General features: G+C 35.2%; 1 protein-coding gene across 8 annotated transcripts in view; it reads right to left on the bottom strand.

Annotated features, from left to right (window-relative positions):
- Nucleotides 1-12659, bottom strand: part of LOC134255755 (RNA-binding protein Musashi homolog Rbp6-like) — a 48588-nt gene that overhangs the window by 12622 nt on the left and 23307 nt on the right. For all 8 annotated transcript variants that reach the window (XM_062738268.1, XM_062738267.1, XM_062738269.1 and 5 more), the window contains exon 7: nt 10958-11006. In XM_062738268.1, the coding sequence (XP_062594252.1) occupies nt 10958-11006 (49 nt within the window). The remainder of the gene's footprint in view (nt 1-10957; nt 11007-12659) is intronic.

The following is a 12659-nucleotide window of genomic DNA, read 5'->3' as shown; positions in this document are numbered from 1 at the left end:
ACAAAATTTAGAAACATGATGAGCTCTACAAAAGTTCTATTTATTCGCTGGGTGTGTAAATATTCTTAGATTAGTTGGATTGGATCCAGAGGAAAATACGTCAATTTCTTTTTTCCCTGCACTTTGTATCCCCCGAGTGTAGATATTCACACTCAAACCAACATATACAAAGAGGCATCCCTAATGAGGGAGAAGGCTACAAATTTTCCAACAATTATAAACTTTACCCATGCAAACCTTCCAGATTAAACATAATCTCTCTAATTTCACAGCTAGGAAATGGGGAAAGCATCTGGTTTGGTGAACTATGGGAGACTTCCTCTAAGTAAACACTTTCTGTAACTGCGGTGTAAACAGTATTAGCTGCTCCCTGCAAAATAATTCCTATTAAATGAACAGTAATTTTGTGATGCTGCATAAACTAGAATATTTTTTTTTTTTAATGAAGAGAACAGGTACCCCCTTGTTTTAAGCTATGCATGTATTTGTTTGATGATTTCATTTATCTTTAATGCATCTTTATATGATAAAAAAAACTTTGGGGTATTGAAATTCAAAAAAAACTTGTAGACATTTAAAAAAGAGCCAATTCTCAAGAGCATTCACAGATCAATGTGAGAAAAAGTGAAATGATTGCTGTGTTTTCTGCCATGTGATCTGTCACTCTGTAATCTTTATAAGTTTGGTACCAAGGTCCTGGACAACTGAGGAATTTAGATGGTGGATCCGGCTTTCTCTTTTATTTAACCTTGTAACCCGGTTCATGTTGTTTTAGTTTTAGCATTTATCATCTGTATGAAGTGTGTTCCTAAGACTTGTGCAAACATGTTCCACCATTTTCCAGATATATGTGAAAGGAATTTTTCATTGATTTCACATATCAGCTAGACCAAGATAGAAATATCTCTGAAAGTGGCCATAGCTTTGCTTACTTTGATTACAAGTCAATGGCAAATTAATAGTGCCCCAAGTTTTTACATTTTCCTCAATCAGGCTATAGGTTGGGTAATTTAACTTCTATAAATATTTATTACTTTTTTCCTATTTTTTTTCTACTGAGATACACCCCTCTTCAATGTCCAATAAAGACTGGTTCTAATGACCGGTTGCTAGTGATAATGACACTGCAGCATCAGACCTAATCATTGGAAATCCATAGGCTACTGGCATCACTTTCTGGCAGTTTTTGCATGCAGTCTGTGATATCATCAAAAAAGCACCTGTTCTCAGAATTCTGACACAGCCAATACTGTGCCTTATCATCTGCTTATCAGAATTTAATCCGTAGATATCTCCAGCTAAGTCGACAGGAGTGCACATTACTTTACCTCTCATCTTATACATCATCTCCCCTATCCCAAGATTACCTATTTTACTCGGGGCCATAATGGATCCCAGCAAGGGGCCAGTGTTATAGGCGCCTATAAACATGGCTTCCCATCTCCAAATTATCAACAGCCTGCAGGATTGAGCTCAGAAGCTTTACAGGGGATTTCTCCATGGTAGATCACCATTCCCAATCAGCGCCATAGAACACCACTTGCCTTTATATCTTAAAGCTACCTTTCAGACCATACTGATAAAAAAACCAACAGTTACATTTTAAATAATATCTTCCAATAAACCTTGAAATTGGTTTACTAATTACCTCAGACAACTGATTACAGATAAAAAAAAATTTAAAATCGATGTTTTGGCTAATTGCATGAGAGCCTTGTTGGTTTCCCATTATGATATACTTGGAAGCCTCTGCCATCTATAATTATTTTTTGCTTCTTATTTGATGCAATGTGGAGATTCCAATGCCATTAAATCAATATTACACAGGTCCTGAAAATCACACCAGAGCCTAACTGTTTTGATAATGAAATCTTAATCCCATCATCATCCTTCACTCAAGAGCTGCAGGCTCTTCGGGAAAACTCAAAAGAATGCCAGGCTACCATTAATTAACAAGTGCAAACTCAAATCTCCATGGGGCTCCATTTTATAAATTCTTAAAGATATAAACACACTTCAGAACATGTGCATCTTCTTCTAAACAGGAAATGTGAATCTTCAGATATAAAAAACACACCTGACTTCTTCAACTCTTAATTACACCTACAAAATATTTTATGGAGGTAAAAATATTGCCTTTCTGCTATTTACAATGTGTTATTCCTTCACTAGCCTTAAGATCCTTTGAACCATAAAATACAATCAATACAATATGGGAAATTTATTGAAATACAGATGTTTAAAACAATCGAAAATGATGACGTCCAGAAATTTATACGCAGCAGAAAGATGAAAGGCTATTACGATAAAATTGGTTCATCTGCCAATGGAAATCTAATTTACATGTTTTTTGTTGTACATCAATTTGAGGAATAGTCCTCGTGTGACAACGATAAAATGTGTCTTGTAAGCCGATATTATATAATTGAAGCTGACATTTTCCTTTCAAATTCATTTGTGATTCTGCTATTACCGAATCCTTCTAGACAATCACTCTAGCTCTGATTTGTGGTAGCACATCATGAAATGTCATTATCGCATGTTCTTGTTGCCTAGCAATGTCCTGGGGGCCAGCAAAAGATGTCTGCTCAATAGTTCTCCTCCTCTTGTTTTTTCGTTCTACCTCCTAGCAACATCCCTGACCTGCGTATTTCAGGCAGCCATTTTTCTATTTTGATCCTAATGTATCAAACATTAAAGTAAATTCATTTGCATCAATGTGGGAGGGGGCACATTAAAAAAACATTTCCCAATATAAACTGCTATGACTGTGTGAATGTTCTGCACTAGATTGTTGATAAATGAATTGAAAATGTATATATTTTACTTTGAAGAAAAAAAATAAGGCAGTAAAAAATCTGAAGTAAACAACCCAAAGACTAAATGTTGGAAATTGCTCAATACAGAAAACCCATAATATTTTTTCACTGTAAAAAGAGACCAATTCCTCTTGTGGTAATCTGTGGACAAACAGAGCTGGTTGAGAGGTACTAGATATTGTCAGGGCATGACAGATCACTGTGTTAGTACTGGGTATTAGTCCTATCATAGAGCAAACACAGCTTAACATTCAACTTTTGTGTTCCCTAACATTGCTGGACCTAGTAACCAAAGACAGAGTGGTTACTATATTATGTCTCCATAAAAAAAAAGAATGGTCAACAAATTAAACTGACCTACATATATAAGGACCACACCAGTTCTGTGCCAAAAGATAATGTCACTCTGCTTTTCAGATACAAAAATGGTTTGTTATTCCAAGTCCTCAAAAAGTCCATGTAATTTTGGTGGTCCATAATCAGGTTTTGAAAGTTCAGAATACTTAGAGATATAATGTATCAAAGTATTGATAAATTTACAATACTATCACTTTTTAACTTTGTATCAATTCAAAAGACTAACAAAACAACTCTGTATGTATTTAACTACAAATTTCAAAAGAATTTCAATCTTTGCAACCAGCGTGCTTTAACAGCGGTGAAATGCGTACAGTATTTTGGGTTCGTGTTTGTTTTGGACCTTCTGTGCTATATCTGCGACAACGGCTATTTAAAAGCAATGTATTGGGATAAAATCTGGATGAAAGTCACAACTATCTCAAGAGCAATTCACATTGGAATTAAATTTTCAAATTCACTCTCGAGTTTTCATCGTTGCTTAGCAATCTCACACAAAAGTTGCAATAAAAACTTCTTTCAAGACACAAATTTTAATCCTTAGCGAACATTCAGAGGAATACAAATATTCAATACATCAACAGAAATGGGAGCAAAGGCATCCTTTAATTTACATATGCATTAAATACTTGAAACATGTGATTTATAGGCATGCACTCTCTGTCAATTCTTGAAATTTGTCTCAGCTGTACTAATAACCATTTTCATTTTTTGAAGCACATGTGCATGACTTTTACTTGAAAAATGTTTTTGCAAATTTGTTTGATAGAAATTGAATGGAGATTTTTTTACTCTCTTTTATAATTTGTACACTACACTAGACCTTAAATAAGACCTGTTGATGACAAAGTCTCTCTTTTGATAACTGTTACAGAGTATCATCAGGGGCAGATAACTGGCCCCTTATCAGCATGGCTCTACGCACCTGGTAATTACCTCCAGTGTTTTTTTATCATTTCCTCCTACGCTGTGGGCATGCATTATAACGTTCCTTCATCCATGTTATTGAACCAGCAACAACACTTTTATACTCGCCTTTTTCAAAACTCAAAGTAGGTCAACTGGATGGCTTTTATGGAAAGGAGTCAATGCAAGTTCAGGGAGAGGCAACCAATCTCGACAATAAGCATAAAATGAATAAAACAAATTTCCACAATATCACTCTTTCTTCATCTTAAAACCTGAAAGCAATTTCATGTTCCAGTAGAAAATTACATTTCTGCAATACATCTCCCTAGTAAATATGTTTTTATTTCAGCATCCACTGATAATTAATTTCATTAGATTTCATGCCGATTCGATTACCTCGAACATGTTTCTTTGGACCCTGTTAAGCCAGCATGCGAGCATTCACTCCGATTCATCTATTCCTAGATCAATTTAAGATAGGTCTTTTAGCTATGTATAAATGAAGTCAAACCCAAGGTCAGTATTACTCATCATTTTGCACTCCACATCAAGATTTGGCTGGACGTTACAACATCAAAAGTGAAAAATGCCGTAATTTCTAATCTGCTGTCATACAAACTAACTTTATGATTAAAACCCCACAAAAAACTAACATAAACCCACTTTTATTTTCTTGATGTGAATCTAAGATTTAAACTTTTCCATTTCAAATATTTCTTCTTTTACAAGAAATCGAGAAACTACAATAATCAAAAAAATCTTTGCCTTACTTTGGGTCTGTTTGATTCCCCTAAATCACTTTACAAAATTTAAAAATAGATACATGCCAAGTTAGATCTAGATACCAGATCTGACAATGATCTATGAATGTGTTACAAGGTATGTACAAGGTTTAAAAAAATGTCTGTGTAGAACTTCTTAATTACTCAAAAATACAATATCCAACCATCTCATTCATCTAATTGGGCTGCACTGTCAGCAAAATATCAAATGTTTTCAATGCAATGACTCTCAATAAAAATTTTCCTGGAATAAATTCACCTTCAATATAGAAACTATGGACTAGGAGGACCAAATGGGAGAGGGCAATATTTTGTTAAAATCAGCCCAAATTTACATAATAAAGAGAAACAGTTAATTACTTGCACTTGGCACACTTTGAGTCTATTACTGAGAGTGGCCAATCTGTGAATCAGAGCCTCGAGACAGCTCCAAACACATACTCTGTGATTATTCTGAACTTTATGAACACTGCCGACTCCAATAATTTGGAGTAATTTAATTACATTGCATAACTGTTTTCCTTTCACAGCAGGACTAGTTATCATGGTAATTACCAAAGGATATTCCCAAGACTCGGGCACCAGTCATGATAAAGCAGCTCTACACACTGAAATTTATCATCAGAAAGGACAGCTAAAGTCGACAAAATGAATGGTATGGTTCAGTGCCAGTAGCAATCACACCCAATTTCTTACATTTCCAGAATAATAGGGTATAAATTAACCTCTACTTCAGGGTTTTTGTGTGTGATGCGAGTAAACTGGTCCCCGTAAGGAAGCCCCTCAACCTCTCTCAATCTCAAGAGCTCTATCATCGAGTGCTTGCTTCAGATAATTTGCAGTTTTCTAGCAAATTAATACGGTTCTGCAGAAGTCATAAATTAGAGAAGCTGGCAAACTTATGCATTTTTTTTTCGCTGATAGAGGTTTCTGTTGGGTCTAGATGAAACAGTGAAGTGAACTGTAAAATATCTTATCATTGGAGGATGCTGACACTTTGGTCTGCGGACAGAGAGGGGAATGTGAACTAATGATGATAGGCATTAAGATGCATGTCATACCGGGAGACATCCAATAAAGAAACTTAATGACCTGTAAAAATGATTACTGGTTGCCTATAGTAATGACCTCCGACTAAGCCTCTATCACATAAGAATGACCAATTCCAATCTAACTCTTTCAATTGATCACAAAAGAGGGAGAAATCCATGAATTTTCATATCCTGACTAGAGTGTTTACATATAGGCTAGTGACTGCCAGCATAGATGAATATCAATGACTTTTCCCCCTGGTGATGAGAGTTGCTAACTAATGAAGGCCCTGATTGGGTGCCAATCAATGTGGCATTTGAATTATACACACAACGCTGCATTTTGATTAATAAAAGAAAAGACCCCTTACACCTTTATTTTATGAAACACCTGAGATCTGATGAATATAAAAAATTTACCATCGAGTGGAAACAATGTAATGCAATCAAAAGATATTGACATATGATTGAGACCCTTACTAAAATTTGCATGGGGTTGTATAGACCAAATGAATATTAGAGAGTATAAAAAGTAAATCCATCCTTAGCAATCACCCATTTTAAGGAATGCTAGTTCTAAAATTTGATTTAGTGACAAGAACATGAAATTTCTACCCACTAACTCTTTCAAGAGGCTTATTCACAAGACAGCTTTAATCCTCCAAATGCAGGGCTAGGCAACAAAGTGCTGATATTACAGACAGGCGAATACTTTTCTGGCAGACAGAACATAACCCCATTTCCTCCATCTTATCACGGTTCAAACACGCTCGAATCCATGTCTCTGCTTCCCTGCAGACTAAAACAGAATTTCATTCTCAGTTAAATTTGAGGTCAACAAAGAAGCTCCGATGAGGGGCATATTTTCAATATTGTGTTTCCTTTATTATGTTCCCCAAACGAAGTTGGGGAACATATTGTTTTTACTCTGTTTCTTATTATTATTATTTTTCTTCTCGGGAAAATTTTGTCCGCGAATGATCTTGTAAACTACACATCCGATTTAGGTGAGATGTTTTTAGGGTCAGTAGACATGTTATGTAGATTTGCGGAATCAAGGTCATTTTGCGCGCACGTGCTTGCAAGAGCGCGCACGTGCAAAACTTGAAATGACCAATATATAATGGATAAAACCGTAACTTTTCTATTTTTTAACAAAATGTTTTGAAACTCATAATGTAAGGATATATTAGTAGTATGCAGAAGATGACATGGTCAAAATAGCAAGATCTCACGCGCATGCACGTGCGCTTTGCTCTGATTGGCTGAAACTAAAGTCTCAATATCTTTCTTGTTTTTTGATAAAATCATTTGAAATTTTGAACATAGTCATACATTAGGGAGATCTACAGCCTGTAATATAAGAATTATCATGAAAGCATGTTCATGCACGTGTGCTTGCAAGAGCTCGCACGTGCAACACGAGAAATATAATTGATACAGACGTAACTATTTAAGTTATTGATGATATGCTTTAAAACTCATATTAGAAGTATATATTAGAAGCATAGACAAGGTGACATGGTCAAAAAAGCAAGATCTCACGCGCATGCACGTGTGCTTTGCTCTGATTGGCTGAAACTAAAGTCTCAATATCTTGCTTGTTTTTTGAGGAAATCCTTTGAAATTTTAAACATAGCCATGCATTAGGATATCGTACAATATGATATATAGCAATTATCATGGAAACACGTGCATGCATGTGTGCTGCAATCTGATTGGCTGAAACTTTTAATAGCTATAACTCCCTTGGTTTTCAACCAAACAGGATGGGGTTTGGAACATAGATAGATATAATGGACTTCTACAAGATGGTATGGTCACCATGCCCATGCATACACGCGCATGTACGTGTGCTGCAAACTGATTGGCTTAAACTTTAAACAGCTATTACTCCCTTGGTTTTCAACCAAACGTGGTGGGATTAAGAAACATTTGGATTAAATACTTTGTTATTTAGTGTAGATTGTGTAGACAAGATGATATGGTCATTATGAACATGCATTCACATGCGCACGCATGCAATGCTAAAATTTGAATGAACTTGGTACACTTCTGGGTAAAAATTGTTAAAGTCTCAAATGCATAGAGTTTGTCTTATTTAATGAAGCTTACAGGGAATATGGCACCAAAAGGGAGTTGGGGAGCGTTTGGGGAACATCTGTAACGGTCCCCGTTACAATTAGCACTAGTTCTTCTTGAAGACCAATCTAAAAAAATGTTTATTCAATGCAAGAACCAAGGTCTAAAAGGTCCTTAGAAGGTTTTCCAATCAACTTGTGTTTACTTAAGCATGTTAACTTTGATACTTGATTCAACTTTTTGCAAAAAAACTTTTTGAGAAAAGGGTAGCTAACTTTTAAAGTGTTTACCATCAGCGTGGAATGTGTTTGCTCAATCACAGGTCATTAATCTTCAATCAGCTCCCCGGGATGGAGGGTATATTTAGAAGGTATTAATGCTGCTTTATGTAAGCTGTATATATAACTGTAATTCTTCTACCCATTCAACACATGCTTTGTTCCCTCTGCTGAGGTGTAAACTGCTATGAAAACGAGTCCCATTATCGCCAGATTGTCAAAAAATTCTATCTGAAGCTGCAGGAACTGGGGAGAATTGTACAATTTTCACATACCAGCAGTCATTTCCCACCTATTTACTGACAGAGAACTCAACGGCAATCATCTCCTATTTATAGAGTAAGGCAGGACTGTTTGTTACCCAGTTCCCTAATCCCTGATGTAGAAAAATAAAGACTGTGTCTTCACGCAAAAGATGGAATGCTAATCATAAACATTTACATTTCAACCTTGCTTGCCACAACACACATAAAAACAAAATTTATTAATAAAGCCCCAAATTCTTGCAATGGAAAGTTCAGCTGTTTAACAGAGCTCTGTGGCACAGACAGACAGGCCTCAGCTGCAGAACAATGACAACACTCCAACAGCAAGTGGCACAAAAATAAACAGGCAGCCCCGTAGAAAGCTCCCAATGAACTGTGATGCCAAGCACCTGGTTTTACAATTCTTTAGCTTGCATGATGTCAGCAAAGAGAATCTTTGTGCTCTTTGAGCTCTTTACAAAGTTTGAACTCGGTAGCATCTTCTTGCTCCATCTCTAATGATGTGTTTACAATCTGCTATTCTGCTACTTCAAACTTTTGCTCTACTGTCAATGTCTTTTATCCTATGCACCTCATTAGAAGTAAACTTGTACTGGCATTCCTTAAATTCTATCAATTTTGTTGAGTTCAATCAATTCTTCACTCCTCCTATAAATTTCATTGCTTTGCCCCCTCCCCCTTATTTTTACTACAGTGTACAAGCCTGCTTTATTTGATCTCTAATATCTACTGACCCACCTGAGGAAGAGTGCATTTTTTCACTTGTCCATAGCTCTGTTCTTCTACACATACCCCCAGGAGAACTTCCACGTGACTTATAATCCAGAATCACAAATAATTCAACAGAGAGACTATTTCAAACGTAAATATCCAAAAAATCCCAGAATCATTCACAATTTCTTCTTTTTGACCTCCTGAAACCTCTAAAATCACTAGTATGTGCACATAATTAGCCAATGAAACTAATCGGTATAACAAAGTATTTTGTTCTTTTTTTTAGAAAAATATTTATAACTACATGTTCTATATAAACCTAGACCAACAACCCCATATCTACCAACTCTAAAGTCTACAACTATACAAAGACTAGAGAAAGGACTTTTTAATGTGAAATACCTAATTAGTACTATCAAATGACCAAGACAACTATATGATACTAAGAACAACTACATGACACTATGTACAGTTATACTTATGAACTGTATTCTCAAGACTTTCTGCAGCTCTGACAATACACATTTCCATACTATTCTAGACTAGTAAGTTAAAAACTAGTAAGCATACCAAAGCCCATGTATAAAGAAAAGACTAAAATTTCTGTACTACCATGACTATAAAATTATTTCTAGTTACATGCATATTCTAAAAAGCTGGTAAAACTATAATGCACAAATCCCTCTTGAACACTTAATATTTTCTTTCAAAGCCTTGCATAAGGACTTGAATGAAAAGAGCTGTTAAAAAAAAAAAAGAGAAATCTAAATTTTCCTTTGCATAGTCTGATTGGGAAGAGTGTTTGGCACCAGCAAAATTACTTTCACTAGCACAGCAATTACACACACACACTCCAAGAATGCCAGCCTGATTAAAAATAATGATTTCATGATAGATGGAGTTGCACAAAGTCTTATTTCGTCTCAGGGCGAATCCCTCTACTTATACAAAATGGTTTATTGATGGTGTCCATTTTAATGTCATTAATTAAGGGGGCACCAAAAAAAACAGCACAATCATAACATAGGAATATGACCAGTTCTACTAGAACTCAGCCAAAGTAAATAAAACATGGTGGTCTCAGCTCCTAATAGCTTGTCAAGATTTACTCTCTCTGAAGTGAGTACTTGCGTAGTTGTTCTACATGTAATTTCTTTGCTTTTTTCATGTTATCATCAACTTGCCCTTGACCCTCTATGGAATAACTATTAAAACTTGCTTTTGGACGTCATCAAACCTGAATAACGCATGATTCCGCAAATCCACAGAACATACGGCCAAGTCATAGAGAAAATATATATATATATATGATTGCTTAAGCGTGTTATAAAAGAAAATTCCAAAATAAGAGTTCAGCTTAGATAAGCTTCAACTTTCCTTTTTTTTTATCTGCTTGTTCTTATCAATCAAAAAGTTAAAACGAATGGGGTTTTCAGTATCTGATTAGCAAAAAGTCTGTCTGCTAGAATGACAGAAGAAATATCTCAGGAGTATCTTCTGCATTTACAACTAAATTTTTATTTTTAGTTGGACAAAATAGCTGTAAATAATGTTTTACCGATTTGTGTGGGAGTGTAACTATGGTAACCAGCAAGTTTGCCATATTCTTTTTTTCCCCCCCAGACTAATAGTTACAAATTGAATGTTTCATTCTATCAAAGTCTCCAGTCCATCAGATTTGCTGAGGGTGATCATTAACAGACCCATTGCTTCAATTACCTCTGTGACGATTTGTTGTCTTGTCAAACATAAGCATGGCATCTTCAATCTAAAAAGAAAAAGAGAAATAAGATGCATAAGTAACCATGGTGAATTTTAATTAAATTATAACTCATTAGTGTAAAGATGCTTAGGATATAAATATAAGTCCCTAATCAGTACAGACATCACTATTGTATAATTATTTTTCACAACATCAACAATTTTCCACCAGACATACGTTTATAGACTTTTAATGTAAAATGGCCATAAAAGGGGAAAAACAGGTATAAATTTCATGTCAACTGTAAAAATGAGCAATGACAATGCAAAATATTTAACAAATCTCTGTGGGAAATTAAAAAAAAATTGTTTAACAATGCACAAATCAATGAATGGAATTTTAAAATTTGGTCCCTTTAAGAACCATAAATGTTTTCAGAATTGCACAAGATTTAAAAAGATTTATTTTTATGTATATGCTAATCAATTAAACATAATTAAAACATCAAATCATGGCTTTTATGTCAGACATGATGATCTAAATAGGATCTTCAAGTCTTAATCATTTCCCCCCAAGGATAACATCGCAAAAGCTTGGCAGAGAGAGAGAGAAAACTAACGTGTGCATTCAAGTTTTAGGGGAATTTTGAATTCAGTCTGAGTGAGACTCATTAAAATAGAAAATGGAATATCTGGAAGCAGGATCATCAAAATACAGACTATGACAATTAAAACTGTTAGCATCCTAATGAAGGCTCAGAAGGGGATAGATGGAGTTTCTGACTGATAACTAAACTTCATCACTGCTCTACAAGCACTGGGAAATGAATGCAGCCAGGCTTCATTACTATTGATCATCCAACACATAAAATTAACACACCAAGTGTGTCTTTTGTGATTGTGGTATATACCAATTCAAAATTATCTGGCCATCAATGCTGCTCACAAACAATCAATACAGACGTTTGTGATCACCTCATTTCCAATGGCCAGGACTCGACAACTCTTCTCCCAACATAGTTATACGTAGTTCCAAACTGCCCCCATCTACCCCCAATAAAAAAAATCATGTGTGTCTTATTGGTTCCTCAAGAGAAATAACATTTTTGATATCTTTTTGTACTGATGACAATAAAAATGTTCCCCATAAAGAACAGAGCGAGATCCCCCAAGACAATTAACCTGCAATTAAGTACAAAGGCAAAGAATATTGTTACATAATTTCTCTTTATTTATAGTACACAGTCCCTTTATTTTATGAGCCAATCATGACAACAAAAAAGCTATAAAATGATACAATGATTTTGGCTGCAATATAAGATGCTTGGGAGAAAAAGTTTAGTGAAATAGGTGTCACGGCCCTCTGGGGGTGACATAAGCTAATTTACACAGCAAAAAAATTCTGATTTTTACCATCTCCATATTTAAAGGGGCAGTAGTGAATATACATGCATTTCCCAATAATATTGTGACTAAGGTCTTTCAGCTTGGTTTGTAGACAAAAAAGACTTGAAACAATAGTGATTGGTTGGGACATTTTGCTTGGATGGTATCTGCACTTCCGCTAGTAAATGGCTGCTAATGCCTGTATTGTTTACACGTCAGATAAAATGCTTCATGACAAAAAGACAAAAACAAGTGTTAAACATGAGCCTTAAAAACTTTTTGTTCATTAAATGGAGGTAAAAGAAAATGCTTTACAAATGTGGCTCACGTTTTA

Source organism: Saccostrea cucullata, unplaced genomic scaffold (genome assembly GCF_032062105.1).
Source record: "Saccostrea cucullata isolate Sc308-1 unplaced genomic scaffold, CSIRO_AGI_Scuc_v1 ctg5, whole genome shotgun sequence".
Lineage (NCBI taxonomy): Eukaryota > Metazoa > Mollusca > Bivalvia > Ostreida > Ostreidae > Saccostrea > Saccostrea cuccullata.
The sequence above is the reverse complement of the archived record's forward strand: the minus strand, read 5'-3'. Positions and strand labels throughout refer to the sequence as shown.